The sequence below is a fragment of the Solanum stenotomum genome, chromosome 11, assembly GCF_019186545.1.
Source record: "Solanum stenotomum isolate F172 chromosome 11, ASM1918654v1, whole genome shotgun sequence".
In the NCBI taxonomy this organism is placed as follows: Eukaryota; Viridiplantae; Streptophyta; class Magnoliopsida; order Solanales; family Solanaceae; genus Solanum; species Solanum stenotomum.
This window is the reverse complement of record NC_064292.1, coordinates 29,418,412-29,436,725: the sequence shown is the minus strand read 5'-3', so window position 1 is coordinate 29,436,725 and position 18,314 is coordinate 29,418,412. Positions and strand designations below refer to the sequence as shown.

At 32.9% G+C, this 18,314-nt stretch overlaps 1 protein-coding gene across 1 annotated transcript in view; it reads left to right on the top strand.

Annotated features, from left to right (window-relative positions):
• The window catches only part of LOC125845822 (uncharacterized), a 105,416-nt gene extending 87,534 nt beyond the window's left edge, over nucleotides 1-17,882 (top strand). The window contains exons 2-4 of the mRNA XM_049525339.1: nucleotides 3,451-3,748; nucleotides 3,842-4,252; nucleotides 17,712-17,882. Coding sequence (XP_049381296.1) covers nucleotides 3,451-3,748; nucleotides 3,842-4,252; nucleotides 17,712-17,882 — 880 coding nt within the window. The remainder of the gene's footprint in view (nucleotides 1-3,450; nucleotides 3,749-3,841; nucleotides 4,253-17,711) is intronic.
• Nucleotides 17,883-18,314: the final 432 nt, after the last annotated feature.

Below are 18,314 nucleotides of genomic sequence, written 5' to 3'. Positions count from 1 at the left end.
CACCATACCTTTGCTATGATCTCCCACGAAATTTGATGAAGAAAGCCTTGAATCCAAAGCCCTAGCTCCCACTTCTTCTTCTTCTTAATGGAGGATTGTAGAGAGGGAAATGTTTTAGGGATGGGAATTGAACTAATGGTATCTAGGAAATAATATATGTCCTTTGGAAGAATGGTCCAACACTTAGAAAAAAAATGAGGCGGGTGAACAGTAACCACGCCTACTGGAAATTGCCTTTTCCTGCCGAACAGATTTTACGTAAATGGGCATAACTTCTTCGTCCGAACTCCGAATGAGATGAAAAGAAGTGCGTTAGGTAGATAACTCAAAGGTCTTTCCATGGATATATTATCGGCCACCCAAATAATTTGTGTGCTAGGAGATATGACCCTCCAAAGTAGACCCTCGAAAAAGGCTTCACTTGGAAATTTCGGATTTTGATACGGTTACTCTAAAATTTGGGTTAGACCCATTTCCCACTCAATTTGGCCCCCTAAAAAAGAATATGAAGTCGGATTTTCGAAAAATGAAACGGATCTTTTTATATACAGCTAAACAAGTTTCCGGTAACTTCCGAAGCACATTTTTAAGAACTTTTTGGGTCAAATTCAAATATAATCATTTCATTAAGTTCTCGACTCCAAACTCACATGTGAGGCTCTAGTTTCACTCTATCATTTTCCGGGTCGTTACAGTGACTGTGAAAGGATATTCTCACATATACACACACATGAATGATCAATGAATGAAGTTTAATGATATTGTTAATGATGAAGTACTATTTGAAAGGCCATTCTCATATTGTACTCTAATGAATGTTAATGACTTGTTGTGAAAGGACTTTCTCACAAAAAGGGGGTTCTTAGGTGAAAGGCTATTCTCATCTTTGAATCTATGTGTTTTCCAATGAATGAATGTTGGGTTGGGATAAATGCTCATCCGGGAGTTGAGGCGGAGTGTCTAGTAACAATCCTTGTATCACATTTTAATGAATGTTGGTTTTGAGATGGATGCTCAACCATGAGTTGAGGCGGAGTATCTAGTAGCAATATCTTATCCCTTAATGAATTAATGTAACGAATGTCAAATACTCTGTGGGGAATAATGATAAGCACCGAGAGGATATGAAAAGGGGTGGATTCTCATTCAGGAGTTGAGGCGGGGTATCTAGTAGCAATCTCTTGAGATGGATGCTCAACCGTGAATTGAGGTGGGGTATCTAGTAGCAATATCCCTAATCAATAACTATGTGCCCACATAGGTCTATAGCTAGTGGATCCACTTAAACTAAAAGGAATGGTCCTACCTTAGGAAAGTAAGAATCCCTTATCTGGTAAGGGTGACACCGGGAGTCCATGAGTTGCTCACATGGTCTTTGTCGGTTAAGTCTTACCCCCACAATAATGATTAATCAACTATGGTTTCTTAAGGATATACTACTTAGTGTGGGTGGTGGAATGGGACACGATATATCCATTGCACAAGTAGACATTTGAGAGAGGTCATGGTGTGTTCCTTATAATGTTAATGAATGAATGGGCTCTTGCGAAGATCTTTTAATGAAGAATGTTGATCTAATGTCTAATGAATGAAGGTGCTTTTAATGTAATGAAGCTAATGAAGAATGTTGACTCTTAAATTCTTATATGTTTAAACTATAAATGATTCATGATATACTTGGATTGTATTATGAGTTACTTCCTTGTCATGTCTNCATTTGAGAGAAGTCATGGTGTGTTCCTTATAATGTTAATGAATGAATGGGCTCTTGCGATGATCTTTTAATGAAGTATGTTGATCTAATGTCTAGTGAATGAAGGTGCTCTTAATGTAATGAAGCTAATGAAGAATGTTGACTCTTAAATTCTTATATGTTTAAAGTGTAAATGATGCATGCTATACTTGGATTGTATTATGAGTTACTTCCTTGTCATGTCTATTATATATGTATGTGCCTTGTCTATGGTGACTTCAAAGGATTACTTAGTGTGAGTAGTATTATGGGATGCTACTTGCCCATTGCACAAGTATGACTTAGAGTTGTCTTGGATGTTGGTCTTAATGTGATGATGTGCTTCATTTAATGCTTATGTCTCTTAAATGTTTTATTGAGTAAAGGTGGAAAGGATGAATGGAAGTTCACTTTTGGTAACCTTAATGTGGTACCTTCGTGTGGATGGTGGTATGGGTCGCTATCCATACATTGCACAAGGTATATCATGAGGGTTACTTGAGGTGAAGGTTTAAAGTAAAGGTAATGGGTTTACATGTTGATATTGTGCAAATGTAAAATATGCGACTTGTATGTTTGTTTTGACTTATATTATGCCTCTATTATCAATGTTCATGAAGTTTTACTAAAATAGCATAAAAGCATGACTTTCAACAAAATGTCCCTTTTTAGCATGTTTTTTCATGGTCATCATACTTGGTACATTTTTGTGTGCCAACCCATATTTCTCTATTTTTACTACAAGTGTAGGTTCTGTCAAGTGATCAATTCTAGCTAGTGAAGTGCTTGGATTGCTTTTCCTCCAAGACTTGGTATGTCCTCTTGGATTCAAGGACAAGAACTCTATGTTTTCATTTCCTCATGTAATAGACATTTTAGTAGTTTTCGATTGAAAAGGGTCGTGTCCCTACTTATGTTTTGAGATTGTGTCTAAGATGGCCATGTGAGACTTAGACTTCCACTATGTTTTTTGAAAGATGTTTCCTTATATTTTGAATCTTATGGTTTTAAATAAAATGTTTTTAAATTCCTTACTATTTTTATTACCTATGCGATGAATGAATGCTATGAGGCTTGTATTAGACCCCTTCGGGGTCGAGTACGTCTTGTTACGACTAGGAGGTGCTTCCGGGTCGTGAAAAATTTGGTATTAGAGCACAAGGTTTTGGGAATGGTCTTTAGGGTCTCACAAGCCACGTCTAGTAGAGAAGTTGTTCATCAGTGTGAGTCGAGACACATATATGTGTGAGAGGCTATAGGACATTACAAAGTTACACTTCTTTCATATTCTTGAAGTCCTAACTTAGATTTTAGCTCTATAAGTGTCCTTTTCCTAATCCTTTCTCTTGTGTTTAAAGGATAGGAATACTAGGGCTAACCCAAGGAGAGTGGAAGAGTAGATTGTTAATGAGGTAGTTCCTCCCCAAGGTGGCCAAGTTCCTCTAGGCAATCAAGGAAATGAAGTTTCGGTGGTTCCCCCAGACATGACCAATGAAAAGATTAGGACGGCTTTTCTAACCCTAGCCTGAGCCATGACGGCTCAAGTGAATTGAGATATGGGGACTAGGGTGAATTCTAATGTTGGTATCGTGGCCTCAAGATTGAGAGACTTTGTAAGGATGAATCTGAACCGTTCTTTGCTCTAAAGTGGGAGAAGATCCCCAAGAATTCTTGGATGAAGTTTATAAGATAGTAGATGGTATGGGAGTAACTTCTAGGGAGAAGGAGGAGTTGGCTTCCTACCAATTGAAAGATGTGGCCCAAGTGTGGTTCACTCAATGGAAAGCCAATAGGCCGGTTGAAGCGGGTCATATAGCATGGGAGGAGTTTAAAAGAGCTTTCCTTAGTAAGTACTTTCCCTGTGAGAAGAGGGAGGTTAAGGTTGAGGAGTTTATAAACCTTAGGCAAGGTACTATGAGTGTGGAGGAGTATTCCTTGAAGTTTACCTTACTGTCTAAATATGCTCCATCCTTGGTGTCTAACCCTAGAGATGAGATGAGTAGATTTGTTACCGGTGTATCCGACCTAGTTAAGGAAAAGTGTCGTACGGGGATGCTCCACGATGATATGAATATCTCTAGACTTGTTGTGTATGCTCAATCTATTAAGGAGTCCAAACTTAAGAGGATGGGTAGAGATTTGAAGATAGGTAGATCCGATGAGCATGGTCAATCTAGGTCCAAGAAGAGGTCTTTCAATCGAGATTCCTCAATGGTTAGCAATGATAGGGTGTCTAACCCTAAATCTCAAGGAGGGAATGGAAGTGGTTCTTCATTTGAAAGGCCTAAATGTGCCACATGTGGGAAGCAACATTTGGGTAAGTGTCTTGCTGGCACGGATGGGTGCTTTGGGTGTGAAAAGAAGGGGCATAAGATGAGGGATTGCCCAACACTTTCGGCAAAAGAGAGAGAGGCCAAAAAACTTCTCTTGATGGCCCGGATCTTGATGTTCCAAAGAGAAACTGTTTCCATGTGCTTCAAGCTAACAAGGAAAAAGGAGCTTATCCAGATGAAGGTATCGGTAAGTCATAGCTCCTTATAGTGTGAATGTCTTATTGAGGTCCTTATGTTGTTTTCATGTTAGCCTTAGTGTGGTTTTCTCCTAAGTGGGGGGATGGTATGTTGAATAGTAGGTTGTGGTGAGTGTTGATATCCTTATCTCTTTCCTTTTATTCCTATTCAAGCTTGAGACCTAGAGTTCCTTGTAGCTTGTTCATGTTTTGGAGTCATGTGTGATATTGTATTTCCAAGTTCTCCTTATGTTATGCACGTTCTAGATGAAATCTTGTTAAATAAGAAAATGAGTTTTCATAATTGTGTTCCTCATGTTGATATGCATCCATGATGAGTTGCCTAAATATTTCATGAGTTGACGTGTTGAGCATGCTTAAATGTGTTTTTATGAAGAAGTTGCTTAAATGTGCCTATAGATGTTTGTATGATGAGAATGATGTGAGTTGGAGAAGGTAATGCCTCCAATGAAAATGAGAAGTGTAAAGTTTGATGCATAATGAGTTTGTTGATNACGAATGTTCCTAAGTGGGGGATAATGTAACGACCCTAAAAATGAACTAGTGAATCTAGAGCCTAATGTGTGTTCGTTTGTGTTTGTCTTGAGTTTTAAAGTGCTGTTTAATATTGTCCCGAGCCATGGTTGAGGTGTTTAGGGGTTAGATGTCAAGGTACGACTCCCCAAGGACCACCCTAAGGGTCCTTGAGGAGGAGCCTAGGTCTAGACCCCAAGACCCCTAGGAAACCATGAGGTTGCCTCAAAATGAGTGACCTACGGAAGGGGTCCACGCCCCGTAGGTCCATCCACGCCCCGTGGATGGCCTCCGTAGGTCAAGACCCCCAAATGAGAGTCTCTGAACCAAACCACAAAGGGACAGTATGGTCCCATCAATCCATCCACGGTCCGTGGATGGTGACTCCTGGATTGGACCTGCCATCTGGTTTTTGGTTCGGCCAATATACCAATTCACCCCAAGTCCTAATTAATGTATGGACGGTGATTTAAAGTGTTTTAAGGTATTTTAAGTGTATTAAAACAATAAAATACTATTTTTAAATTCATTCTTCAAATTCCACAAATCAAAACCCTTCCTTCTCAAAATATCTTCTCTCTAAGATCTCCATAGAAGACCAAGAGAAGAAGTGGACTTAGGGCTTGAAGAGGTAGGATAATTGAGTTGATTTTCGTGGAATTCATCTATCAAGGTATGGTGATCCTTCATCTACAATTTCAAAGAAGTTTCAAAGTTCTCAAGATTCTCTAAAACCCTATATTTCACTCGAACTCATGGGTTCTTGCATCAAACGTTTTCAAATGATAAATTATGATTATATTGATTTTTAATTTATGTATTAAGATTAAATATTCCATGAACCCATGATTTCTCTAAAATTGCTAAATTGTGTTTATGAATTGGGTTTGATAATTATGAAAGCTTGTGAATGGAGATTGTATAAATTGATTTAGATTGTTGATTTGTATCATTATGCATGCCTTAATTATAGTAAATTGTTGGTGTATTCGTGCCTTTTGATCATGGACTTGAAAGGGCAATTTATGACCTAATTTCATGTTGAATGTTGAATTGTGCTTAGATTGTTGATCCACTTGAAAGGTGGAGGTGTTTACATATTATGTACATTGTGATCATGGCCTTGAAGGCATATTTTGATGAATTGAAGTATTATCATGATGTAGTATATATGAATGTGATGTGAAGCATGAGTGTGATCTAAAAAAATGAGTTATGATCTTGTTTAGAAGCTAATTGTGTTAGGATTGAATGTTAGCTCTCTATTAGAACTTGCGAATGAAGGTGATTATGTGAAAGGCTATTCTCACATACACACACACTTGAATGATGAATGAATGAAGTTTAATGATGAAGTACTATTTGTAAGGCTATTTGCATATTGTACTCTAATGACTGTTAATGACTTTTTGTGAAAGGACTTTCTCACAATAAGGGGTTTCTTAGGTGAAAGGCTATTCTCATCTGCGAATATATGAGTTTTCCAATGAATGAATGTTGGGTTGGGATGGATGCTCATCCGGGAGTTGAGGGGGAGTGTCTAGTAATAATCCCTATATCCCATTTTAATGAATGTTGGGTTTGAGATGGATGCTCAACCGTGAGTTGAGGTGGAGTATCTAGTAGCAATCTCTTATCTGTTAATGAATTAATGTAATGAATGTCAAATACTCCGTGGGGAATAATGCTAAGACCAAAGAGGATATGAAAAGGGGTGGATGCTCATCCGAGAGTTGAGGCGGGGTATCTAGTAGCAACCTCTTGAGATGGATGCTCAACCGTGAGTTGAGGCAGGGTATCTAGTATCAATCTCCCTATCCCATAACTATGTGCCCACATAGTTCTATAGATAGTGGATCCACTTAAGCTAGAATGAATGGTCATACCTTAGGCAAGTAGGAATCCCTTATCCAGTGAGGGTGACACCGGGAGTCCATGAGTTTCTCACATGATATTTGTCGGTTAAACCTTACCCCCACAATAATGATTAATGAACTATGGTTTCTTAAGGATGTACTACTTAGTGTATCTGGTGGAATGGGACGTCATCTATGCATCGCACAAGTAGACATTTGAGAGAGGTCATGGTGTGTTCCTTATAATGTTAATGAATGAATGGGCTCTTGTGATGATGTTTTAGTCTATTGAATGAAGGTGCTCTTAATGTAATGAAGCTAATGAAAAATGTTGACTCTTAAATGCTTATATGTTTAAAGTGTAAATGATGCAAGCCATACTTGGATTGTATTATGAGTTACTTCCTTATCATGTCTATTATATATGAATGTGCCTTGTCTATGGTGACTTCAAAGGATTACTTAGTGTGAGTAGTATTATGGGATGCTACTTGCCCATTGCACAAGTATGATTTAGAGTTGTCTTGGATGTTGGTCTTAATGTGATGATGTGATTCATGTAATGCTTATGTCTCTTAAATGCTTTATTGAGTAAAGGTGGAAAGGATGAATGAAAGTTCACTCTTGGTGACCTTAATGTAGTACCTTGGTGTGAATGGTGTGGTATGGGACGCCATCCATACATTGCACAAGGTATTTCATGAGGGTTACTTGAGGTGAAGGTTTAAAGTAATGGTAATGGGTTTACATGTTGATATTGTGCAAATGTGAAATATGTGACTTGTATGTTGGTTGTGACTTATATTATGCCCTATTATCAATGTTCATGAAGTTTTACTAAAATGGCATAAAAAGCATGACTTTCAACAAAATGTCCCTTTTTAGCATGTTTTTGCATGGTCATCATACTTACTACATTTTTGAGTGCTAACCCATATTTTTCTATTTTTACTACATGTGTAGGTTCCAGCAAATGATCGATTCTAGCTAGTGAAGTGCTTGGATTGCTTTTCCTCCAAGACTTGGTATGTCCTCATGGATTCGAGGACAAGAACTCTTGTTTTCATTTCCTCATGTAATAAACATTTTATTAGTTTTCGATTATAAAGGGCCGTGTCCCTACTTATGTTTTGAGATTGTGTTTAAGATGGCCATGTGAGACTTAGACTTCCGTTGTGTCTTTTGAAAGATATTTCCTTATGTTTTGAACTTATGGTTTTTAATAAAACAAAATTTAATTCCTAACTATTTTTATTACCTATGCGATGAACGAATTCTATGAGGCTTGTATTAGACCCCTTCGGGATCGAGTACGCCGTGTTACGACTAGGAGGTGCTCTCGGATCGTGACAATATAGGTGGTATCTTTTGCTATCACATAACTGTAGTTTTTCACAAGCTTTATTTTCTTACATTTCAATCCCTTTTTTACTTGTATAAATAATAAGTAGCTTTGTAATAGAGGAGCAGGAAGAAATACAAACTCAGAAAATTCCCCAAACAATCCTATCTAGTTCATTTTTCTTTGCTTCTCTTCATATAATAAGGAGGGAGTCATTTTCCCTTGTCCTTCAATTTTGCGGGAGTCTGCTAAAGGTTGGCTAAGGTGCTTATGAGTTTAGTTCTATATTGAACAAGTAAAAATGGAAGGAATGGATATTGATTATGTATTTCCATTTTCCTTTGAAGCTATAAAATATATTCTTTCTCGTTCTTCCTCCGTCCCATATTACTTTTGCACATTACTTAAAATATCCATTTCAAATTATTTGTCAATTTATAAAATCTAGATAGAATCAATTAAAATTTTATAGAAAGATCCCTGTAATAATTATTTCACTAAGACATAAATAGAATATATTTAAAAGAATTAAAGGATAAAATTAGTAAGAAAATTATTCTTATTCCTTAAATGGTTGGTAAAAGGAAAAATAGTCAAAGTAATATGAGAAGGAGGGAGTAGTATTTAGATTTGCATGATGAATTACCGAATAAAATTTAATATGAAAAAGTGGTCAAAGTATTTAGGATTTGAAATGACTAAATGTAGAATAAAATTTAATTATGGTGAAAAACGATGGAAAGGAAAACGACAGACGGTGTCGCTCTGTAAAAGCGATGTTATTTGTGATGGTATCTGTTATTATTATTTTTATTTGAAATGACAAATAGTGACTCTAAGTCCGTCATTTATTTATTTTGGCAGATTTTGCACCAAATATATATATATATATATATATATATAATTTAATTATTTAATATAGGTAGGGAGACTTCGTCATTTTTAATAAAAATATATATATGTAAAAATTAATTAATTATGACACCGTGTGTCGTTTTTAACTAATTTTAATTTCTGAATTTTTTTAATATAAGAGACGGACGACGCTGCTTAGTCCGTCGCAATTTTGATCAAAATGTTGGTCAAATATTTTAATAAAGCAACAAATAATGTCACTTAGTTCGTCATTTTTTTAAAAAATTAGTTCTCAAACATAGGCATTTCATGTGTATTCTATGCCAATTCGTACAAATTTCTTAAAATAATAGAGAAGGAAATAAAGAGATTGAGAGAATGCCAGAATTTCAAAAATTGACTAAGCAAAATAAGCCATATAATATAAATCAAATTCTGAAGATTGAAAATGCAAGCAAAGAACAACAAAGAACAAACGAGAACAAAAATTTTAAGAGAAAAACAAAGGTCTAAGAAATTAATATAAAAAAAATATAGTTTTGTTGGAGAAAGTGCTAAGAATACATCAAATATTGAGTACTCTAAACAAGAAAGCATACAATAATTTGACTAGTGGCGTACGTAGGATTTTTAGTAAGCAATGCCACCTTTTAAAATGAAAAAATAAATAAACAATATAACATCCGATGATTTTTAGTAATACATACATATATATATATATATATATATATTACTATACCTTTTTATAAAAAAAATTAACTTTCGATGATTTCCTTTTTTTTAGGTATGAAAAAAATAACTTTCGATGATTTCCTTTTTTTTAATAAAATATATTCAAAATAATACCATGTGAGAAAAAAGGTAAATGAAAGAACATAAAAAAAATAAGGCCAGATACGTTTGAACCCGCGACCTCACTTGCAAATTTCAAGCCAAAAACCAGTTGTGCTACAGACAACTTTGATTGAAGGATTGTCACATTTATAATATATAACTATATATCTGTTTTTTCCCTTCTCACATTGTACATATTTCGTAAAATTTTCCGACGAAGCAGTGTCACATGACACCGCATAGCTCTTGCTAAATCCGCCCCTAAATTTGACAATGACCCAAAGGCTAAAACTATTGATTTTATAGAAGGTAAAAGAATATGAAAATTTCTCTTAACTTATGGAAGCTAAAAATAAGTAGAAAATAAGATTAATTTAAGATGATAATGAGTGAGTTAAAGACACAAAATGGATGAATATTATTAGGATAATTTATGAAAATGAAGAGGTGTGATTATGAAGTTGATTTTAAATGAAAAAGAATTTTAAGAAAATAAATTAATAGGTATGGGGTATTTTCGTCATCCAATTTTTGGCTTAGATTTTTCCCACTTTTAATAATAACTAGTTTTTTGAGACGTGTGTTGCACGTGATTACCGATTTCAAAAATATATGTTATAGTAAATAGTGTTGCTTATTTAAGCGAAGATTTGAATAATAAGCTTAGTAAAAATTAATATTCCCGATTCTTTTGTGAATGTTCAACGTGGATCGTCATATATATATATCTCATATTCACGCAAACCTATGAAGATGGTCAATGAAAAATTTTATTAGTTAAATGCAATAATGTATATATTTATTTCAATTTGATGAGGTTCAACCATGTAATTAGTCTGATCTCACTAATATTACCTTATAGATAATATTTGCTTTTTATTGTTCCTGTCATCTAACCAAATGTGCTTTGCTTGTGTATTACAAGTTAAATTCTTTATTAGATGGCATATGAACATGTGAAGAGAACATATACATTTTATATATTCACATATTTTCAAATTTGTTGTGAGTTTTTTTTTCTAAAAAGAAATCGAAATATTTAAAAATAATATATTTTGAAGTTAGAAGATCTTGTTGACTTGATTATACATTAGTGACGTATAGAATACTTTAATTTAAATACTAATACCTACTCAAATATAAATATATATTTGCATCATTGAAAATATTTATCTCATAAAATTAACTAATACAAACTTCAACTAGCGTTATTACAAGTCATATGAACTTTTGTTCGTCTAAAATGCTGAAATATTAATAAATAGTAAATAAGTAAAACAAAAGTGCAATGTTATATAGTAATAACTATTTTGAAGGAAAATCTATGAGAGTCTAAATCACATAAGTAACATTGATAAATAAAGTCATTTTTTTGTCTTGAGCATCAAAAACAAATCGTGACAATTCTCTAAATTTTGGAAAGGATATTCAGAAGCATATATCTACATGACAAGAGAAATTATTAACAAAAACTAATATATTGGAACATTACATAGTAATTTATATATTAAGCAAAAAATTATTATTATATCATTAAAATTATTTTCCTCCAGTACTCGAGGTTATGGAATATACCCTATTAGGATAGTACGACTTACTTCTTCAGAATAGTGGTATCTCATATTCCGCTAAACTTCGAACTCACTCCACGATAATAAATCACCCAAAAAAATTTAAGATGCAAGAAGAAGAAGAGTATAAGATTAAAAAATATGTGGTTGAAAAATGAGAGGAAGCCCCTCTATTTATAGTCAACTAAGGCTAATATGAACAAATTTTTTTTTTGTGTTATCTGAAAAGTCATGACCTTTTCGAGACGTCACAACTTATTGAAAAAGTCACAACTCTTTGGAAAAGTCACAACTTATTGAAAACGTTACAACTCTTTTGAAAATTCATAACTCATCGAAAAATCACAAACCTTCTAAAAAAGTCACAACTTATCGAAAAAGTCACAACTCATCGAAAAAGTCACAACCTAAGTTAGGAATATTATAGTAATTTAACATGCAAGGTAGGAGTTCATGTTTTTAAGATAATATAGATATAGATATAGATAATAATAATAATAATAATAATAATAATAATAATANCATATTTTGATGAATTGAAGTATTATCATGATGTAGTATATATGAATGTGATGTGAAGCATGCGTGTGATCTAAAAGAATGAGTTATGATCTTGTTTAGAAGCTAATTGTGTTAGGATTGAATGTTATCTCTCTATTAAAACTTGTGAATGAAGGTGATTATGTGAAAGGCTATTCTCACATACACACACATACATGAATGATGAATGAATGAAGTTTAATGATGAAGTACTATTTGTAAGGCTATTTGCATATTATTCTCTAATGAATGTTAATGACTTGTTGTGAAAGGACTTTCTCACAATAAGGGGTTTCTTAGGTGAAAGGCTATTCTCATCTTCGAATATATGAGTTTTCCAATGAATGAATGTTGGGTTGGGATGGATGCTCATCCGGGAGTTGACGTGGAGTGTCTAGTAATAATCCCTATATCCCATTTTAATGAATGTTAGGTTTGAGATGGATGCTCAACCGTGAGTTGAGGCGGAGTATCTAGTAGCAATCTCTTATCCGTTAATGAATTAATGTAATGAATGTCAAATACTCCGTGGGGAATAATGCTAAGACCAAAGAGGATATGAAAAGGGGTGGATGCTCATCCGAGAGTTGAGGCGGGGTATCTAGTAGCAACCTCTTGAGATGGATGCTCAACCGTGAGTTGAGGCAGGGTATCTAGTATCAATCTCCCTATCCCATAACTATGTGCGCACATAGTTCTATAGATAGTGGATCCACTTAAGCTAGAATGAATGGTCATACCTTAGGCAAGTAGGAATCCCTTATCCGGTGAGGGTGACACTGGGAGTCCATGAGTTTCTCACATCGTATTTGTCGGTTAAAGCTTACCCCCACAATAATGATTAATGAACTATGGTTTCATAAGGATGTACTACTTAGTGTGTTTGGTGGAATGGGACGTCATCTATGCATCGCACAAGTAGACATTTGAGAGAGGTCATGGTGTGTTCCTTATAATGTTAATGAATGAATGGGCTCTTGTGATGATGTTTTAGTCTATTGAATGAAGGTGCTCTTAATGTAATGAAGCTAATGAAAAATGTTGACTCTTAAATGCTTATATGTTTAAAGTGTAAATGATGCAAGCCATACTTGGATTGTATTATGAGTTACTTCCTTATCATGTCTATTATATATGAATGTGCCTTGTCTATGGTGACTTCAAAGGATTACTTAGTGTGAGTAGTATTATGGGATGCTACTTGCCCATTGCACAAGTATGATTTATAGTTGTCTTGGATGTTGGTCTTAATGTGATGATGTGATTCATGTAATGCTTATGTCTCTTAAATGCTTTATTGAGTAAAGGTGGAAAGGATGAATGAAAGTTCACTCTTGGTGACCTTAATGTAGTACCTTGGTGTGGATGGTGGTATGGGACGCCATCCATACATTGCACAAGGTATTTCATGAGGGTTACTTGAGGTGAAGGTTTAAAGTAATGGTAATGGGTTTACATGTTGATATTGTGCAAATCTGAAATATGTGACTTGTATGTTGGTTGTGACTTATATTATGCCCTATTATCAATGTTCATGAAGTTTTACTAAAATGGCATAAAAAACATGACTTTCAACAAAAATGTCCCTTTTTAGCATGTTTTTGCATGGTCAACATACTTACTACATTTTTGAGTGCTAACCCATGTTTTTTCTATTTTTACTACATCTGTAGGTTCCAGCAAATGATCGATTCTAGCTAGTGAAGTGCTAGGATTGCTTTTCCTCCAAGACTTGGTATGTCCTCATGGATTCGAGGACAAGAACTCTCTGTTTTCATTTCCTCATGTAATAAACATTTTAGTAGTTTTCGATTATAAAGGGCCGTGTCCCTACTTATGTTTTGAGATTGTGTCTAAGATGGCCATGTGAGACTTAGACTTCCGTTGTGTCTTTTGAAATATGTTTCCTTATGTTTTGAATCTTATGGTTTTTAATAAAAAAAATTTTAATTCCTAACTATTTTTATTGCCTATGTGATGAATGAATGCTATGAGGCTTGTATTAGACCCCTTCGGGATCGAGTACGCCGTGTTACGACTAGGGGGTGCTCTCAGGTCGTGACAATATAGGTGGCATCTTTTGCTATCACATAACTGTAGTTTTGCACAATCTTTATTTTCTTACATTTCAATCCCTTTTTTACTTGTATAAATAATAAGTAGCTTTGTAATAGAGGAGCAGGAAGAAATACAAACTCAGAAAATTCCCCAAACAATCCTATCTAGTTCATTTTTCTTTGCTTCTCTTCATATAATAAGGAGGGAGTCATTTTCCCTTGTCCTTCAATTTTGCGGGAGTCTGCTAAAGGTTGGCTAAGGTGCTTATGAGTTTAGTTCTATATTGAACAAGTAAAAATGGAAGGAATGGATATTGATTATGTATTTCCATTTTCCTTTGAAGCTATAAAATATATTCTTTCTCGTTCTTCCTCCGTCCCATATTACTTTTGCACATTACTTAAAATATCCATTTCAAATTATTTGTCAATTTATAAAATCTAGATAGAATCAATTAAAATTTTATAGAAAGATCCCTGTAATAATTATTTCAGTAAGACATAAATAGAATATATTTAAAAGAATTAAAGGATAAAATTAGTAAGAAAATTATTCTTATTCCTTAAATGGTTGGTAAAAGGAAAAATAGTCAAAGTAATATGAGAAGGAGGGAGTAGTATTTAGATTTGCATGATGAATTACCGAATAAAATTTAATATGAAAAAGTGGTCAAAGTATTTAGGATTTGCAATGACTAAATGTAGAATAAAATTTAATTGTGGTGAAAAACGATGGAAAGGAAAACGACAGACGGCGTCGCTCTGCAAAAGCGATGTTATTTATGATGGTATCTGTTATTATTATTTTTATTTGAAATGACAGATAGTGACTCTAAGTTCGTCATTTATTTATTTTGGCAGATTTTGCACCAAATATATATATATATATATATATATATATAAATTTAATTATTTAATATAGGTAGGGAGACTTCGTCATTTTTAATAAAAATATATTTATGTAAAAATTAATTAATTATGACACCGTGTGTCATTTTTAACTAATTTTAATTTCTGAATTTTTTTAATATAAGAGACGGACGACGCTACTTAGTCCGTCACAATTTTGATCAAAATGTTGGTCAAATATTTTAATAAAGCAACAGATAACGTCACTTAGTTCGTCATTTTTAAAAAAATAAGTTCTCAAACATAGGCGTTTCGTGTGTATTCTATGCCAATTCGTACAAATTTCTTAAAATAATAGAGAAGGAAATAAAGAGATTGAGAGAATGCCAAAATTTCAAAAAATGACTAAGCAAAATAAGCCATATAATATAAATCAAATTCTGAAGATTGAAAATGCAAGCAAAGAACAACAAAGAACAACAAAGAACAAACGAGAACAAAAATTTTAAGAGAAAAACAAAGGTCTAAGAAATTAATATAAAAAAAATATAGTTTTGTTGGAGAAACTGCTAAGAATACATCAAATATTGAGTACTCTAAACAAGAAAGCATACAATAATTTGACTAGTGGCGTACGTAGGATTTTTAGTAAGAATGTCACCTTTTAAAATGAAAAAATAAATAAACAATATAGCATCCGATGATTTTTAGTAATATATATATATATATATATATATATATATATATATTACTATACCTTTTTATAAAAAAAAATTAACTTCCGATGATTTCCTTTTTTTTAGGTATGAAAAAAAATAACTTTCGATTATTTCCTTTTTTTTAATAAAATATATTCAAAATAATACCATGTGAGAAAAAAGGTAAATGAAAAGAACATAAAAAAAAATAAGGCCAGATAGGTTTGAACCCGCGACCTCACTTGCAAATTTCAAGCCAAAAACCAGTTGTGCTACAGACAACTTTGATTGAAGGATTGTCACATTTATAATATATAACTATATATCTGTTTTTTCCCTTCTCACATTGTACATATTTCGTAAAATTTTCCGACGAAGCAGTGTCACATGACACCGCATAGCTCTTGCTAAATCCGCCCCTAAATTTGACAATGACCCAAAGGCTAAAACTATTGATTTTATAGAAGGTAAAAGAATATGAAAATTTCTCTTAACTTATGGAAGCTAAAAATAAGATTAATTTAAGATGATAATGAGTGACTTAAAGACACAAAATGGATGAATATTATTAGGATAATTTATGAAAATGAAGAGGTGTGATTATGAAGTTGATTTTAAATGAAAAAGAATTTTAAGAAAATAAATTAATAGGTATGGGGTATTTTCGTAATCCAATTTTTGGCTTAGATTTTTCTCACTTTTAATAATAACTAGTTTTTTGAGACGTGTGTTGCACGTGATTACCGATTCCAAAAATATATGTTATAGTAAATAGTTTTGCTTATTTAAGCGAAGATTTGAATAATAAGCTTAGTAAAAACTAATATTCCAGATTCTTTTGTGAATGTTCAACGTGGATCGTCATATATATATCTCATATTACGCAAACCTATGAAGATGGTCAATGAAAAATTTTATTAGTTAAATGCAATAATGTATATATTTATTTCAATTTGATGAGGTTCAACCATGTAATTAGTATGATCTCACTAATATTACCTTATAGATAATATTTGCTTTTTATTGTTCTTGTCATCTAACCAAATGTGCTTTGCATGTGTATTGCACGTTAAATTCTTTATTCGATGGCATATGAACATGTGAAGAGAACATATACATTTTATATATTCACATATTTTCAAATTTGTTGTGAGTTTTTTTTCTAAAAAGAAATCGGAATATTTTAAAATAATATATTTTGAAGTTGGAAGATCTTGTTGACTTGATTATACATTAGTGACGTATAGAATACTTTAATTTAAATACTAATACCTACTCAAATATAAATATATATTTGCATCATTGAAAATATTAATCTCATAAAATTAACTAATACAAACTTCAACTAGTGTTATTACAAGTCATATGAACTTTTGTTCGTCTAAAATGCTGAAATATTAAGAAATAGTAAATAAGTAAAACAAAAGTGCAATGTTATATAGTAATAACTATTTTGAAGGAAAATTTATGAGAGTCTAAATCACATAAGTAACATTGATAAATAAAGTCATTTTTTTGTCTTGAGCATCAAAAACAAATCGTGACAATTCTCTAAATTTTGGAAAGGATATTCAGAAGCATATATCTACATGACAAGAGAAATTATTAACAAAAACTAATATATTGGAACATTACATAGTAATTTATATATTAAGCAAAAAATTATTATTATATCATTAAAATTATTTTCCTCCAGTACTCGAGGTTATGGAATATACCCTATTAGGATAGTACGACTTACTTCTTCAGAATAGTGGTATCTCATATTCCGCTAAACTTCGAACTCACTCAACGATAATAAATCACCCAAAAAAATTTAAGATGCAAGAAGAAGAAGATTATAAGATTAAAAAATATGTGGTTGAAAAATGAGAGGAAGCCCCTTTATTTATAGTCAACTAAGGGTAATATGAACAAATATTTTTTTTGTCTTATCTGAAAAGTCATGACCTTTTCGAGACGTCACAACTTATTGAAAAAGTCACAACTCTTTGGAAAAGTCACAACTTATTGAAAAGGTTACAACTCTTTTGAAAATTCATAACTCATCAAAAAATCACAAACCTTCTAAAAAAGTCACAACTTATCGAAAAAGTCACAGCTCATCGAAAAAGTCACAACCTAAGTTAGGAATATTATAGTAATTTAACATTCAAGGTAGGAGTTCATGTTTTTAAGATAATATAGATATAGATATAGATATAGATATAGATAATAATAATAATAATAATATATATACATATATATATATATATGATGTTATGATGTTTAACCAAAATAGCAATGGATTTCGAGATGTTGTTCGTTACTTTTATTAAAATATCTGGAAAACAGATCTGGTTTTTTTCAGTTTCCCCCTTCCCTCTTTCTCTCTTCTCCTCTCTTCTTCTCTCTAAACTGCCACCAGACGCCGCTGCTCTCCCTGTTGCTGCCGCCGCCGCCCTCCCTGTTGCTACCACCCTCGCAGGTCCTGGAAATGCCACTAACCTCCCTACTGTGTCGTGACCCCGTTTCCCCTTCATCCTCTCTCTTCTAATTAAATTAAGGTTGGGGTTAGTTTTCTTCAATTTGAGTATTTTTTTATTTATTAGTTAGTTTATTCTATGTAGTTTGTTGAATCTTTTGAAGTTGAACTTAGAATTTTTTTTGTTTGTATAAATTTTAACATAACTTTAGAACTAATTAATTAGAACTTAGAACTTCATATTTTCATAATCTTGAATTTTAGGATTTTGAAATTTAGTTATACTTGAAATTTGAAATTTTCGTACTCTAACTTAGAAAAATTCAACTTGAATGACATGAACTTATTACTTAATTATAACTTGTAATTAAAGAATAGAACTTAATTATCACTTTAATATAGAACTTAAACTTAGAACTTGAAATCTTGTTGAATTGTAGTCCTGATGAACTAATTAAGCTAGTTAGAGTTTA